Source organism: Eucalyptus grandis, chromosome 1, assembly GCF_016545825.1.
Source record: "Eucalyptus grandis isolate ANBG69807.140 chromosome 1, ASM1654582v1, whole genome shotgun sequence".
In the NCBI taxonomy this organism is placed as follows: Eukaryota; Viridiplantae; Streptophyta; class Magnoliopsida; order Myrtales; family Myrtaceae; genus Eucalyptus; species Eucalyptus grandis.
Window position 1 is genome coordinate 36,515,227 of NC_052612.1, and position 16,792 is coordinate 36,532,018.

At 40.6% G+C, this 16,792-nt stretch overlaps 2 protein-coding genes across 3 annotated transcripts; one reads left to right on the forward strand and one right to left on the reverse strand.

Annotated features, from left to right (window-relative positions):
- Positions 1-1,037: 1,037 nt before the first annotated feature.
- LOC104440465 lies at positions 1,038-4,829 on the forward strand. 2 transcript variants are annotated; one of them, XM_010053397.3, is made up of 6 exons: positions 1,038-2,407; positions 2,522-2,736; positions 3,113-3,335; positions 3,504-3,589; positions 3,854-3,945; positions 4,076-4,829. In XM_010053397.3, exons 1-6 carry the CDS (start codon positions 2,318-2,320, stop codon positions 4,315-4,317), a joined length of 948 nt encoding a protein of 315 aa, XP_010051699.1. In that variant the 5' UTR covers positions 1,038-2,317; the 3' UTR covers positions 4,318-4,829. The 2 variants fall into 2 exon arrangements, with proteins under 2 accessions (XP_010051699.1, XP_010051693.1); XM_010053391.3 differs by having other exon boundaries at positions 1,050-2,407; positions 2,522-2,742.
- A 5,771-nt stretch (positions 4,830-10,600) lies between these two features.
- LOC104440482 (desmethylxanthohumol 6'-O-methyltransferase) lies at positions 10,601-13,138 on the reverse strand. Its single transcript, XM_010053404.3, has 2 exons — positions 12,336-13,138; positions 10,601-11,014 (listed from the first exon to the last, which is right to left on the reverse strand). The coding sequence occupies exons 1-2, from the start codon at positions 13,104-13,106 to the stop codon at positions 10,691-10,693; spliced, it is 1,095 nt and encodes a 364-aa protein (XP_010051706.2). The 5' UTR covers positions 13,107-13,138; the 3' UTR covers positions 10,601-10,690.
- Between the last annotated feature and the right edge of the window lie 3,654 nt (positions 13,139-16,792).

The window sequence follows — 16,792 nt, forward strand, 5'->3', positions numbered from 1 at the left end:
TTTGAAAATTGAAGAAATTTTGTTAAAATAATAGCCACAGAGCACTAAAAATGTCTTTTTCAAACCTTTCTATTCTTCAAAATAATTTCTATTTAGAATTTTCTTTTTCCATTTTCCCATAAAAAAGAAGTATATATATTTTTTTGCCTATTGTTTCTATTCCAAATTTATTTCCTAACCACTTTCCTATTTCGAAAATATAAAAATTAGCTAATATTAGCAAATTGATTTCTTTTTTTTTTCCCCTGCTCCAAGGAACAAAAGAACAGAAAAATAGAAAAATATGATGATTTACCAAACAAGGCCCTCAATAACCATTAAAGAAAATCATACATTGTCTTTCTCTCGTATCTTGGGTGATGTATAATTAATATACTTGAAATCGGAATATATTTCCATTAAATATGATTGATAAGTGCCTCTTGAATACTCATTAACAAGACTTTTATCATAACCGAAAGAATGATGAGAACATCCTCTTTAATTTATTTTAGAATTATGTAAGGATTAGATTAAAAGACAAATATATATATATATATTTAGCAATAAAAATGGGGTGGGGCCCAATTCCGTGGCTTCTCATAAAGGATTTCACTAATTTGAAAGTTTTTCTTTTTCTCAATTCAGTTATTAGCAAAAATTAGTCACGCCATTTTAATTTGATTGATCAAGTGTCCCAAATCTTTTAATCTTTTTTTTTTTTTTTTTTTAACGTAGTTGGTAAATCAGGATGAGAATGGGAGCGTATGACTTGTCGACATCCATGTTGTCCCCACTCATTTGATGTCGTACTAACATTCTACCGTGTGATTGGAGGATTACCCGTTCAAGATGTCTCTAAGGGCTAAACGATAAGGGCACAAAGTCGGTGAAAATTTTCAACCCTCAAGCAACGACCGCAAGAGATTCTTTTAACAAATTACAAGGGGACGGGATGCACTTTCCGGAATCTCTTTGCTCTTCAACGTACGCCATAAAGATGCTGTCAATCTTTTTGACGTCTCTCTATGTGCCGGGTTGAAAAGCCCGATTCACGAACCGGAAAGAAACAAAGGAAAAACGAAGAGGATGGGCAGGGAAATCCGGGTCGCTACGCGGAAATTCGGAGTTTTTATTATAATCGATCGCCATCCTTAATTGCATTACCCGAAGATTCAAACTTCGCATGTTCCTTTCCGCGCAAGAGATAGACCGAGTCCCATCTCTCTCTCTCTCTCTCTCTCTCTCTCCTCCTTCATTCACGTATCATTCAAAGGTCGGAGCATTGATGATGATGATGATGATGAGGGCGACGGGTGGGAGTCCTCCGGTGAATAAAAAGGAGATAAATTTGCGGTTTTGATGCCTTGATTTTTGTTGGGTTCGCGACAATCTTTCCGCTCTCTGCAATTCTCCCGTTCCAGTTCATTGCGGAACCCGGAAAGGCTGTTGCTTTTTTGGCTCGGGGGTGGCTTTCGCTGGATATTCTTGCCATCATCTCTCCCTCTCTCCCTCTCTCCCTCGCTTCGGCCCCTCGAGGTTTTTCTTTCCGCAGCGAAAAAGAGAAAAGAGAAAAAAGTCGATTCCTTTTCGATTCCTTTCGGTTTGCGCCTTTGTCTTCTTCATACGAACGCCATTAAATAACGAACCGCCCAACGTTTCCCGCAGAAAACCTGGGTTTCAGTTGAGACAGCGGGATTTTTCTCGTGCCTCTCGGAAACCCTTTTTCGTCCTCCGCGTTTCCTCTCCGCGACTGGCGTGAATTTCGGGCCCTCCCGTGTTTTGGGTTTTGATTTAACGTGAAGGCTCTGGCATCGAATCGTCACGACTGTAGAAACAGGGGGTGGGCTTGTTTTCTTCGGTTTTGATCGAAAGGAGGACGCTTGAGTTTTCTTTAAGGTTAGTGAAAAAGCAGAGAGAGAGAGAGAGAGAGAGAGAGAGAAGAACAAACACTTCCTTGTAACGGTTGCGTTTCGCAATTCCTTGGATCGTTGTTTCGGTTTTTTTTCTCTTCCTTCGTTTTTTCCATTTTTTTCTTTTCCGTCGTCGAATTGCCAACGAAGAAGAGAAGAATCTTAGTGTCCTAAAGAATAGCTGTCCAAAAGAGTCAAAAAATAGTATTCACTCATCGAACCCATCTTTTTGGTCCGATCGTTCTGTGATCTTAGAGAGGGGAAAATTTAGTACTCCGACAATCTCTCTCCCCTTCCCAACCTCGCCCTCTGTTTTTCCTCTGTTTTTCCTCTGTTTCTCTCCTCCATTTTCAGGGTTGGGAGAGAGAAGTTGAATTCAGGAAAAACCTCTCTCTCTCTCTCTCTGTGTCTCTGTCCGTGGAATCATGTTCGTTGACCAGGACTCAATGCAATCAAATCTGGATTGCTTCCTCCGATGCATAACGCCGGTCGTGCAATCCCAATCCCTGCCCAAGGTATGTTTCTCCGTTTGCTGCATTTTTCGTTTCATGTTTGATGAGTTCTCTCTTTTTCTTTTTTAATGTTCTTATCATCTGGTGATTGATGTGAAACTATTGGTTGTTTGTTAGACTGATATTAGGAACCTTAATCGTTTGTGGCACCCCTGGGAGAGGGAAAAGGTTGAGTATTTCACGCTGGGCGATCTCTGGCGTTGTTACGATGAATGGAGCGCCTACGGGGCTGGCGTTCCGATCGTCATGAGCGGCGGAGAGACCTTAGTTCAGTACTATGTGCCCTATCTCTCGGCAATTCAGATCTTCACCAGCAGTTCCTACCTGAACAGGTTCAGGTGATTTCTAACTCTTTTCTTTTTATCCTTTTGTTGCAGCTCAAGTTGTGGCTTTTTTAAGGACTGGAAAGATTTTAGAATTCTGAGGTAGCTTTTGGTTGATTTGGATTTATCGATGCCATTTTTGCGGTGGTTGAGATTGATACAAAACTAAAGATTGATGGATTTTTTTTTTTTTTACCATTTTTAGTATTGATCAGTGTAGAAGAGGAGATTTGGCTTGATTAGCATCTGTTCCTTTTCCTAGATTTTGTAGAAGTAGCTTTCCGAGCATTTATGTGCTGCTTTAAAACTGCTTCAAGCGTCCATTTGAGATGTTCACCATTCGCGAAAACTTATTGGTTGAATTAATGGGGATTGGTAACTTCAGGGAGGAGGCTGATTCTGGGGATTGTGAGACGAGGGACTCGTTCAGCGACTCCTGCAGCGATGAGAGTGAGAGCGAGAAACTATCGAGGATGGACGGATGTTCGTCTGAAGACAGTGGGTTCGAGCAAGATACTCTGTGGCCTCTGAATGACAGATTGGGCTACCTCTATTTCCAGTACTTTGAAAGATCAGCTCCTTATGCCAGAGTCCCTTTGATGGATAAGGTGAATTCGCCGCCTCATGCCTTTCTCAATCCGGCCTATAGTTTTAGCTTTCAGATGCCTGTACTTAGACCCAAATATGTGTGATGACTTCTCTAATTATTTGGATCATGCAAAGCTTGATATATTTGGTTCAGTAGCATATGATGTGTTCTTTTATTTGGTTTCCAGATAAATGAACTGGCCAAAAAGCATCCTGGTTTGATGTCTTTGAGGAGTGTAGATCTTTCTCCAGCTAGCTGGATGTCAGTGGCTTGGTTAGTCTCTCTCTCTCACTCTCTCTGTCTACCGTGTACATACATGCCTCAAATACGAAGACAAAATGAAGTGTGAAAACAGGAAGGGCGTTGGATGCTTAATTTATTTCTTGAAGTCGGTGATGAAGTTTACTTCAGTCCTAGAACATAGTGTTGTTTCCATAAATTTGATCATAATTGGTGAATAAATGAATCAAGCACAGGAAAACGTGCTTATATAGACAACTCTTGAATATGAATGAAACTTTGAGTGTGGGTATGCAGGTACCCAATATATCATATTCCCATGGGGAGGACCATAAGGGACTTGTCCACTTGCTTCCTCACATACCACACCCTTTCCTCTTCATTCCAAGGTACTCAAGTAGTCTTCTTTTTCCTTCACTTTTTCTATTGTATTCTCTTTACTTTTAATCCTTTTAGCCATTCGTATTCTTTTGAATATTTAACGAATGTACTCCACGCGTGTATATGTCAATTTATAAGATATGGACATCGAGGACGACGTCGAGTGTGCTCAGAGGAAGCGGAAGGAAGGGGAAGGCATCGGCCTCCCTCCATTTGGGCTGGCCACTTACAAGATGCAGGGCAACGTGTGGGTCTCGGGCAAGAGTGGCCGGGACCAGGAGAGGCTGATGTCGCTGTTGAGCGTGGCAGATTCGTGGCTAAAGCAGCTCAGGGTCCAGCACCATGACTTCGACTACTTCATGGGGATTCGGCATGGCTAAAGTGCCAACTTGCGCGAAAAAGCGAAAAAGTGCGCCGGAGAGATGTAGAAATGACCAAGTAAGAGGCAGAGATGAAACAGAAGGCCCCTTTTGGGGGATCCGACAATGTTAGGTTAACCGCGATCTCATGACGAGGCATGTTCTAGGAGTCTACGTGAGATATGAACGTGATGTTTGTCGAGTTTGAGGGTTGTGTTTGGTTTTCCGTTTCTAACCACCGTGTAGTGCCCAAGTAGTTTGTAGGCTTTCAATTCCTGCAATGTAGAGGGGGTTTGTATCTGAGAATTAGGAAGAAAGTAGAGAAAAAAGAAGAAAAGAAGAAGGCTTGGGGTGTTTTGTTTTGTGAGTTCTGTAGCTCTCGTGCGCTGTTGTGATGGATCTTGACTGGCTCTCAGAGGATCATGACCGTAGATAGTTTGTCGCTTTATGGCATTCATTGTAAAGATCGAAAGTGGGGAAACGATGAAAGTTGGAGCATGGTTTCGCGAATTATTCGGTCTCCTTTGCAACTCTTTCCATTTCCGTAAGCCATCATCGGGATTTCTCTGTAACGAGCGTCGTTCTTGTCCATTCGTCGGGTAAAGAAAGATTCAATTTTCAAGGTCTTGGGGTTTTATCTTTTTCCCTTTTTTGTTGCGATTCACGAGTTAAATGTCTTCAAAACCGATGTGGTTTTAAGTCTTCTAGACAATCCATTAGATCTTGGCAAAACCGAGATGCACTTTTGCGGTTTTGCCTTTTGGGGTGATCCGATGTAACTCTTGCGTTGGATGGAACGGCTGGCCAATAGACAAGGATGCGCCAGCAGCACCATGACTTCGGATCTGTACAAAGATTGAATGCGACCCTTCGGTCAACTTTTCGGTAAATTTTTAAAAGCAGTCGATTCCGTAGTGGAAGAGAGATTCTCGAAAAATTGGAATGAGAGAACCTTTGATTTCAATCCGTAAGGCTGACTTTCCAAATTGCGCTTACAAATGTCAAGGAGTCGTCTGCTAGATATGGAGATGGCACAAGCGAAAAGGTCAAAAGGTCTGCTGCAACTCTGGTCCACTAAGCTAGATCATAGGTTTAAATGCTGAGTTTGGTCGGCCGTGTTGTTCAGCTGAAATATCATTTCTTTTTCGATCACTTGGTGCGCATGGAATAGGGCGACTGAGAAAACCTGGAATAAAAGAAGGAAAAGAAAGGGTGAAGAAAGGAAGCGGGCTGGTCTGGCCAGTGGTCCGACCACGTCCGATGAACACGACGGTGACCATTGCATCGACAGAAAAATTGAGAGAAAGAGAGAGGCGGAGAGAGTTTTGTCAGTGGCGACCGGCATCCTAGTGGTTGTCGTTGCCTGAGAATGGCAAGGGCAGCCATCGTGACGGTTGTGGCGATGACATAACTATGATGTCCCTCTCCTTTCTCTCTCTCTCTCTAAACCTATCATGCTAATACCTTTCATATTTTTTCCCTGATTCGGACATCCTACTCGTTACATGTGACTTTATTCCACCACCAATTATTAGATGTGTATCCGAATTAAATCTTGGTGAATTCAATTGGGAGTTTGTTCAAACGACAAATAAGATAGGAGGGAAATTATTTTTTAAAGATAAAAGTAGAATAAGTTCGAAGCCGATTGGGGAGTAATTTATAAAAAAAGGGAAAGCAAGGAATTGGAGATTCCTCCCCCATTACATTAGGTTTGCCACTTATCATTACTTGGTATAGTGCCGAACGAATTAGACAAGTTTGGTCGTAGTTGTGGATAAGCACTGGATTAATGTTATACATGAATTATACAAGTGGCCAAGAGAAGAGAGAGCTTTCCACAATAGACTAGGGTTGCCTAACTTTTGATTAAATTAGTTGCCTTTATCCAAATCAAGGCAGACAAAACTAAGTGCTAATAGTTGATTCAAACTGTTGAATAAAAAAAAAGAAAAAAATTGTAAACAAATTGTTTGGAACCCAAATCAGACCAATTTATGCAAAACTTGATGCAATAATATCCGTTCGACACAATCCAATGGTCCGAAAAGCTCGAACTAAACCATTGGATCATGTTAAATCGAATAGAAGTTGTTGGGTTGGCCTAATTAAGAGTAGGAAAATCTGTACTTTTTTGTTTTTTGGGAATAGTATACATCAATATTTAAAGTGGAAGGTTCTTACCAAAAAAAAATAATATTTAAAGTGGAAGGAGAGAAAATGGCGGACGGTGGAACACATCCTATTCATGAGGTCAGTCCCATTACGCTTGGAAAAGACGTTCAACGCCCTGGTCGTTGGTAATAAGTTACTGATCTAGTGCGATTTGACCGAGCAACGAGGGGACCCGACATCAGCATCCATCTTGCCCTCCTGCATTTTTATATTTTGCGGATAGCTTCTAGATCTAGTATATAAAATTTGACGATGCACTCTATCAAAAACTTTAGCATGATGATGTCCAATTCATTCGGACTTTTGCTTATGTTTACAATTCAACGAGACAATTATCAAATGGAGTCATAAATTTATTACAATTATACCAATTCAATCTCTAATCTTTTTTTTAATATGAATTAAGTCAATTCGACTAAATTTGATCAGTCGACGCTAATGTGACATGATCGATATTGAAATTAATAATTTTTAATAATATTTTAATTTTTTTGAATTTTTAATTATTTTTTTATCTTCTTTCTTCCTTTGGTTGGTCGTTAAATTAAGGCGATGTCGACCTCACCGGCCATTGGCAAGGGTGAGGCGAGCTAGCCTTCACTATTGGCCTTTTCTCTCGGTCCAACGACTGGACAGAAGAAGAAGGAAGGGGCGAAAAAAAAAATAAAGAGGAACAAAAAAAAAAAAAAAGAAAAATAAAGAGTAATTCAAAAAATTCTAAAAATTCTAAAAATATTATTAAAAATTGTCAATGTCAGCGTGGTGGACCAGTCAAATGGATTAAATTGGCACAAATATAAAATATTTATGATTCAATTAGTTAAAAAAGATTTATGATTGAATTGATATAAATAAATTTAGGATTTTTCTTATAACTCTCTCGCGATTGGACTTTGCCGGACTCCATGCCATCTTAAATCTCAACCTAGACAAATGGAAGGTGGGAATCTCAAAAGTCTCAATCCTCAAACCAAAACAATTAATTGTTTTCATGACGAGAAAAATAACGTGCGATTGGCATTCCATAAATGCACTTGGGAGGAAGCACGAAAGCTGTGGGCATTAACGTCGATGGCATTTGACTTTGATGCCCTCTTTTGGGGAGTGCAATCGTTCATGTAATCCACTTCGAAGGAGCGCCGACGGTGGAAACCCTCCCGAGTCCCTCCCTCATCTTATCCAAGCCCTAAATGTTGTATGATGTCATCTCTAAAGTGCAACACCCACTCACTCCAAACAATCATCGAATGGTTCTTTCTTTCGATCCGAGCCATCCGTCTTGACCCGCCTGGTAATCGATTACAGATAATATGGTTTAAATTGAATATTCTTTAATGAAATGTGGAAAACTTCTGCAGGTGCATCGAAATTAGACTCGTCAAATGGGTAGGTAGGGCCGTGTTAGGATCGGTTTGAAAATAATATGATCCAAATTGACCCATTTAACACTCATTCTATTGCAGACTTTATCATTCTAAATCCATTCATTAAATATAATTAACTCATATAATAACTCAATCCATTAAATATGGATTATGAAATGGATGTATGATTTATTTTCGACAGTTCTAACGGAAATGAGTGACTACGTTCGTGGTCCCTCTTTATTAGCTCTTATCAATGCCAAAGTCGGATAGGTTGGACCTTGCTACGCTCCGCATGGGAGCGGATCCTAAAGTCAATGAGCAGGGGACGCGGACGGGCTGGCCCATCGCATTGGACCCTTCCTTCTCTTAGGATGAGATGATCAAAGTATGTCATTCCATGTCTGACTCTTAAATAGAATACGATGTTCACCTAAATTATCTTTCGTGGGTCCTATGTTAGGGTTAGGTTTGGATTTGATATGGGTCATGTCGATTATAGGTTATTAGATTTGTATTGTATGAAAATGGGTCAAAATGGATTAAAAGGTCTACTTGAGTTGGATTATTTTTAATCCAATACACTCATTTGATGGGTCTAATTAAAATAGGATATTCACGTAAATTCTCTTTTACACGCTCATTTGGTTGCCTAGACACCTGATGAGAAGTTTCTATCTAGTAAACAACAATCAAAGTAGCGAGTTACTTGTTAAAGCATTGTTAAATTATCCTTTATTGAATTGTCGGTGATGGTGCGGTTAGCGCTTCATACACACAAGGCATGTTTTGTAATGTTTCGAGCATGTCTTCAATTATTGAGGCACGACATATGTCAGGATTTGATTCTTGATAAGATTTAAATTCCTTCTAAACTAAGACCAAGCCGAGCCATACTAGGTTTGAGGGACAAAAAATTGAAGAAAAGGAGGAAATTTATATATGATATATATGTTTCAAATGGGCTATACTTTTTTTTTTTTTGGTCGGTCCTACTCTAATTCTATTTTAATACTCATTCTCAGACTTTTGTCATGCCTCCTTACAGGGCGTGGGAGTCGAAACCCACTCCTGAAATGAAATCATTCCCACCCCAATCCCCTCTGAGAATGCGGGGATTTGAATCTCCCACCTCCTCATTCCAAGTTGGAAGGGTGGCCATTGGAGCGAACCCCAGTGGTTAAATGGGCTATACTTTGAATAAAGTATATTTTGAAGTCTCCGTAGAGAGATCTTATTTGGTGGCAGAAAAAGCGGCTTTGAACGTAACTATGACTAGGGTCGAGCGTAGTTCGGTTCCGACTATCCAATGGGACCAATGGCAAGTAATTTTGGAAATACAGTTCATCAATTGAACCAGACTGAAATCTTACTGTTTGGTTTGGCCTTGGGTTTTCTTTTTTCCAAATTGAACCAAACCGCCAAACGAAATTGTTTATCTACTCTTTTCTAGTTTTAAATTTTGCTTTTCTAGTTTTTATCAAAACGTTGCTTTCAAATTTTTCGCCGGCATGAGACCTTGATCAATTCGGGTTCCAAATCATTATTTAGTTCATTTTGGTTTTGTATTTCTTTTTCGATTCAGATTGATTTTCCATCTAAATCGGATCGAATTGGACCGTGCTTCTAACTGCTATTATTTACGGCGAAACACTCCACAAAATGTAGAGCGGTGCATGGGCGAGACCGAATCACACTCGCATCTGTGTAAAGAGTTTTGGGCTCAATGAAAACTGGGCTTGGAGATGGGCTTTGTTAAGGAGGTCCAAGTAGGCCATCGCAGAAGCTCACTAGCACCCCCCATAAGATGACGGCAAATGAATGTTTTCGTTTGGCAAAGAAATCAACAATTTGCAAAAAAAAAAAAAAAAAAAAAAAACAAATGCAAAATATCTCCATAGGAGTAATCGCTCATATGACTTAAATTTTCATTGAGCATAGATTCTTGTTCGAAAACATTTTTTGTTGAGAATATTTTCTAAACGACGCAAATAAATATTTTTTAGAAAAAAGTATTTTTCCAATCATTGATTTTCCGCACGGACTAGGCATACAATTGAGAAAATGAACTCCCTCTCATTTTTTTTTTTTTTTAAATTTCTCAAAGGGTCATGTTTTTCTCTATCTTTTGATGTGTGAGTTTTAGATATGCACATCATCCACACTTATGTTTAGTGCATGTGAGCGACGTTCATAATTTATAATCCAACCAACATGAGCGCTTTTGATGTTAGTGCACCATTTTAGGGGTGATCGGTTCTAGAGTGGGCGATTACTACTCGGAAATTAGAAACTGCTCACTAAGAACCGATTTTGAAAAATTGGAATTGAGAACCGGACTGTTGGTCCGGTTCAAGTCCTGTGTGAGTTGGTCAAAATGTCTTTCCTTCGGAATTAAAGGCAAGAGTGAGAGAGGGATTGACGAGGCCAAAGGCCACTAAGAGCGAGAACGAGAGAGGGAGGAGAGGTTGCGAGATAAGTGAGGCAAGAGACAAAGAGAAAAAAAGGGTATGCATATATCGGTTCGGTTTGGATTAGTGGTTGGGGGTTCCACGCCTAAAACTGGGAATAGGATCCGGCACTCACTAGTTTCAGTAAATTGCAAGCGAGAACCGGATCGATCCTCATGAGAACCGTTGGTTCTAGTTCGATCTCATCTAGTCTGGTTTCGAGTAATTCTTGATTATTTTGCACACCATGAAATCATGATAATTTTTATTATGGAGCGAACCATCACACTACTAAACAATGCAAGAACTCGAAGAACGGCGATTTCGAAGGGAAAATACGTGCATGTGAAAGCGAAATTTAATTATCAGACCGAGAGAAAGAAAACGATTTTATTTTATTTTTTTTTACTGGGGGAATGCCTCGATAATGGAAGGAAGGGCTTGGATCTTGATGATGTTGTAGCGGGGGAAGCCGCCCTGTTCCAGCAGCACCTTCCACTCGGCCTCCGTCCTCTCCTTTCCTCCCGACTGGTGAGCCATCATGAGCAGGTCGAACGTCACGCCAATGTCCTCGAACAGGTCACCGCTGCCGCCGCCGTCGTCCCGGTCGTGGAGGACGACGTCGACGATTATGAGCTTCCCAGGTTTCTGATCCGATGATGCTATGGATTTTCTGCAGTTCTTTAGTATCTTCACGCAGTCTTCGTCTCCCCAGTCGTGTAGAACCCACTGTGTTTGAGTGCATGGTCACGAGAATTATATATATAGAATTATATATATACTTATAATCATGATTGGCAATCTCTTGTTTAGAGGGATAATTGTTAGAAAATTCTTAAACCTATTGTATGATAGTCAATTCAATTTTAAACTTTTTAATTTTACTAATTTAATCATAATTCTTTTGACGATTTTCTAATAGTAGTTCTTTTGGCCATTAATTTCTCCTTTGTTAGAAAAAAATGCAACGTGTAAGGGCACATATATAATTATAGAGTTTATGTATCATTTAAATAAATAGTTTGACATTTTTTTAGACTAATGACACCATAATTACCTAATTTTTGTGTTAAAGTGCAATTTGGTTTTTTCACTCAACTACGTATGCATATGAATTTTGACAGGTTGAAATATTCAATCGAATGAAAACAATTTAGGTTGGTGCTAAAGGTTCAATCATCCCCTAATTTTTTTTTTAGCATGGGTTTTTAAAATGTTTTGATTTTGCCAACTCGGGATATAGCTCTAAATATGTGATCAGTTGTTCGGACCTTGACAGGACCATTACTGTGGTGGCCATCCTCAATAGGCGATTGCTACAATGGTGGTTGCCATGCTGATATGGCCACAATGAATGGCGGTTGCTGTTAACATGCAACCGCCATGATGGCGGTTGCTTGTGTAGGTTGAGATCGAGATGCAAATCTAGATGTTGATATGGTTTTGCCAACTTTATGTTGTGGTTACTAGTATAACTTCGAATTACTTAAATGTGTTATTATACTATGCTTTATTTACTTGCAATCTCCCTCTGGTAGACCTAAATTTTTGGATTAGAGATTCAAATATAGTATCAGAGTGTAAGTCCATCATTCAGAACTTTGATACTCCAATTGACTCATACAAAATAAAAGTTGTGCTCAATTTCATAATAAATGAGTCGAATCAAGCGCGTGTAAGGAAGTGACTTACTCTGTGAGAAAAAGTGTTGATATGATCTCATATTATTTAAATTTGTGATTACAATAACAACATATATTATATACATGCATTTAACCATCACGGGTTGTGCTAATGATTGTGGCATGGCCGCATGAGGCAACCACCGGACAAAAGTGACCCCCACCACGGCAGTTGCCACGGCCGGGCGACCATCGCCATCAGGTTAAACATCGCGGCAATGGTCTCGCTATCGTCACCTGGCCGCAATTCTCTTTCTCGATTTTTTAATAATAGCAACAATAATAATTTTTTTGACGTTTGTAAGGAATTTTTTGAGTTATTTAATATTTTATTTACGTAACTATATGCGACGTGCATGCGGCTTTACCTTGAGAAACACAGCATCGGCCGTGGGAATGGCCTCAAACATGCTGCCTCCCATGTGCTCCACCCCGTCGTACGCTGGCGCCGTGGCCACGACGTGCGGCAAGTCGAAGTTGATCCCCCGGATGTGAGGATATGCCCTGACGATCTCGGCGATCACGCCCCCGGTGCCGCCTCCCACGTCCACCACCGACCCCACGAGGCCGACCCCGTCCCCGTACACCTCGAGGACGGCCTTCATTATGATCTTGGCCGTGCACGCCATGGCGTCGTTGAACATCTTGTTCAACTTGGGGTTGTCCCCGGCGAACTCCCACATCTCCACCCCGTGCGCCTTCTGGAACGCGATCCCGCCTTCCCTCACGCACTGGCCGAGGCAGTGCCACGGCGCGAGCTGGACCGGGTGGTTCTGCATGATGACCATCGGGACGAGGTTCATCTCGGAGTCCCGGACCAGCCAGCGGGACAAGTCGGTGAGGCTGTAGAGCGGGTCCCCGCCGTTGGACGGGTGGTGGACGGAGAAGATGTTGCGGCGGACGAGGAGGCGCATGACGCGGGAGAGGTAGGGGAGGTCGGGGGCAGGGGAGCCCTCGATTGACCGGGCTATCTGGGCCAAGGTGACCCGGCGGCCGCCGTGGGAGTGGATGATGTCGGCTATGCGGAGCTCGACTGCGCAGTTGAGGGCCATCGAGTCCGCGAAGCCGAGCATGTAACGCCATATCTCGGCTTGGCCTCGGAGCATTGCAGCTGCATCTCCTTCCTTCGCTCCTTCCATGGTCTCTCTCCGTGGACTTTGCCTATCGGGAGAAAGGTGGAAGATTGGATGGAGGCGAGCATTGTTGCGTGGCAGCATTTATAGACAGAGTCGAGAGGAGTTTCCATGTATGAATCTTATTTCAGGTAACGTTATTGGAAGAAGTGGCAATCTATCTGCTAATTTAATTCTAAATCTTTTAACTGTTATAATTTAATTATAAACCTTTCAACTTAATGTTAATTAAATTCTTCTGTCTAATTTTGGTCGGATATTATTGATGTTGATGTCGATTGACTCATATGGCATTGCTGGTATTGATGTGAATAATTTTTAGTGATTTTTTGATATTTAATTATTTTTTCTGAATTTTTTTTTTCTCTCATTTCTTCTTTCTTTTGTCAATGACCCCATCTAGCCATGGCAAGGCTGGCCCTCGGCAAGGCTAGGGTAGTCCCGCCTAGCATTGCTTGAGGGAAGGCGAAGCCTAGCGAGGTTGCCTTGGCTTGCACGAGGCCGAACCCTGGTGAACAAGGGTTAGCTTCGCCTGTGCCAAATCTAGCGCGGCTAACTATCATCAAGGCTTAGCCTTGCCATGGCCAAGCAAGGCTAGCTTGGCCGCCCATGCTTGTGGTCAGTCATTAGTAAATAGAAGAAGAAATGAGAGAAAAAAAGAACAAAAGAATAAAAAAATAAAAAAATTATGAAAAATATTATTAAAATTATCCACGTCTATGCTGGCGATACCATGTGAGCTAGCCAACGTACACATGAACAATATCCTGTCAAAATTGATTGGAAGGATTGAACTAACATCATGTCAAAAGATTTAGAAATGAATTAGTACCATTAAAATGTTTATAATTAAATTGACACCGATACAATACATTTATGACTTTTTTAACACTTTTTTTTTTCATTAGTGGAGATCCATATGGCGTCTCAAGAGGTCCATCAATTGTCTTCGGGATAGGAAATTAGCATTAGTTAGACAAATTGCATGGCGGTTGGTAAATCGAGAATGGAGGACTATAGTCACTAAATGAAGAAACGATCCAGGGTCAAATCGAACGCAGAGGTTTATATGTCATGATAATGGTTCTCTCATATTCTTAGAGTATCGGATGCTTGGAGTGCCAAAACTTGGCATAGAGGGATACTAAAGTGTCATAAGTTAGGAAATTGATACTTAAATATCAAAATCAGAGCAAAATTGATCACTTAAGTGTCAATCAGGCAAAAATGTTGATGTCGCGATTTTTCGGCAAGGTAAGTGCAAAACGACGTCGGTTTGTACGCTGACGTGACTAGAAAATGTAAAAACGACGTTATTTTGTCTCCGACGTGGTAAATAATTAATATAAAAATGAATTAAATTTAATTTAAAACTAAATTTATTTAAAATATTTAAAATTTTAAAATAAAAAAGGGGAAGAGAGGAGGCACGCGGGCCGAGGGGGCGAGCCCTCGCCACCATCGCCTCCCCAACCCTTGTCGCCAATTGGCCGGTGGTCGCCGACCCCTCCCCCACCATCGTCGGCCCTTCGGCGACGACGGGAGGCGGTGGCGGCGAGGGCTCAGCCCTCGTCGCGTCCCTCCTCTCTTCCCCCAATTTATTTATTTATTTAATAATTTAATTTAATTATTTTTTATATTAAAATTCGAATCTACGCCAAAAAGGCATCACTTTTGCGTTTTTTTGTTGAGTCAGCTTTGTGGCGAGCCATATAGGTGAGAAAAATAATAAAATATTGTCACGTAAGATTTTTGGCAGGATTCGCTGGAAATGGCGCTTAAGTGTCTCACTTTTAAAAAAAAGTGGTACTTAAGTGGCGCTTTCCTAATTTTTGGCTCTTAAGTGTTTTTTCGTACTAAGTTTTGGCACTTAGCATATACTTTTCCCCTATTCTTAGATAACGTGTACTCGTTGGGAGGACGATAAATTAGAGGATGAACCTGTCAATTTTTGAAAAAAAAAACAATAGCGGGAAACAATAATTGCTGGAAACGATAAGATTGATTAGCAGATCTCCTGAGTCACCGAATCGGATCTGACATTTAGTGTTTTTTTTTTGGTTGAAGATTCAACATTCATTAACTGATAAAAAACAGCAAGAAACTCTCCCGTTATAAAAAAAATAAAAACCCACTTGTTATTCCGTACATGGATACTGTGTTCAATTCCAATATTGGCGGCTCGAGTGAGATGCTCTGGTAAAATTATTTATTTTCTTTGTATTCTTATTTTATTCTATCTTTTCGTACGTAGCGGAAGAACTCGTGAATTGCGTGGGATTTTTATTCTATGGAACGTTTGGGAGATAGATTTGGGAGATGTCATGCCGGGTCTAATACGCAGTACCCACTTCCCTAATGCACGATGCCTTCATCCAACGAAGTGAATTTTTAAGACGGTCAAAGTTGATCTCGTACAATCCTTTATTTTTTGTTTTATTCACATTACCAAAACTCACAAAATAGATGGATATTTTGTTATTGCATCACGATTTAAATTTCTATTATTAAATGCCGTGGTAAGTATGTGGATCAATTAGGCAAGGCATAATAAGTGACTTTATTAGCATAATAGTTTTTGGGTTATTGTAATAAAAATAATTTGTTGTGAGTTATAAATTATTAAATAAATAGGCTCTATAATAATTTATAATTATTTGTTATTTGATTTTTTTGTCTAGAATAGACTATTATTTTTATAGAAGATTAAAGACTTATCCAATCATTTCTTGACAGTTAATATGAAAAAATGACCTGGCCGGTTTCAATTACAAGAAAATGTTAGCGTCTGCAAAAATGCTGTTCATGATTTCACAGGAGTTGGATTCCGGTTCAATTTCTCAAAGTTTTTCTCATTGATTCCACCAAAAAGTACACACATTTCAGCTACGTGGTAGCTGCAAATCCTCAAGCAGACAGGCACGGCATATGGTCAGCTAGCGCAAAACCTGAACCCGGGCGTTTCCCTAACTTTTCACCATGGGAATACGATTCATGGACGCGCCATATCTGGCAGCGAAGCTGTTGAATATGTCTCTATTGGTACGGCAGATTGTAGGCTGGCGGATCCGGGATTCGGTGGACGTCTTCCAGAGACAGTTCTCTCTTTAACTGCGTCCTCGTCACCCGAAGCACCTGCTGACAAGTAGACAGTCTTAAGTGTCAAGAAAAATATGTTGTTTAGACTCCATACAAATGCAAGTGAGAACCTTAATGCTTCAAATGCTGTGCCAGCACTTTCTATGGCCAGAGAGAGTGGAAGAACTATACATAAAGGACAACCCGGTTGAAAAATTCTAAAAGCGAGTGCTGCGTATCGCTGAAGCAAGTAAACCTGATGGAGTACGTCGAAAGAAGGGGAAAAGAGCAGGTGCTCGTGTGGAGAAAGAAGTTGTCTTAGTTGATCATGAAATAGGGCGCATATCTCTGAAAACTGGCATCTGTGGATATCGAGCATCATCTGATGCACGTCCACGTAATCTTTTCCTTTTCCAAATGAAGCAAATGAAGCATTCAAGTGGGATCCGATGCGGCACCTCTTATTTTTATTGTAGGGCCATCTATGATTATGCTTGTTTACACTAAGCATTTCTTTAAAATAAGCGTGATTTCCATGTAAGAAGCATGCATGGCAAGCCACTGCGCGTCCATCATTTCGAAAGCTATACAGTATAATACATCAAAGGCTTCTT

Coding starts and splice junctions, on each gene's coding strand:
- LOC104440482 (XM_010053404.3), bottom strand. CDS start 13,106: ATGGAAGGAGCGAAGGAAGGAGATGCAGCTGCAATGCTCCGAGGCCAA. Junction 11,015..12,335: donor CCGATGCTGTGTTTCTCAAG/GTAAAGCCGCAT, acceptor ACTCAAACACAG/TGGGTTCTACACGACTGGGG.
- LOC104440465 (XM_010053391.3), top strand. CDS start 2,318: ATGTTCGTTGACCAGGACTCAATGCAATCAAATCTGGATTGCTTCCTC. Junction 2,408..2,521: donor AATCCCAATCCCTGCCCAAG/GTATGTTTCTCC, acceptor GTTGTTTGTTAG/ACTGATATTAGGAACCTTAA. Junction 3,590..3,853: donor AGCTGGATGTCAGTGGCTTG/GTTAGTCTCTCT, acceptor GTGGGTATGCAG/GTACCCAATATATCATATTC.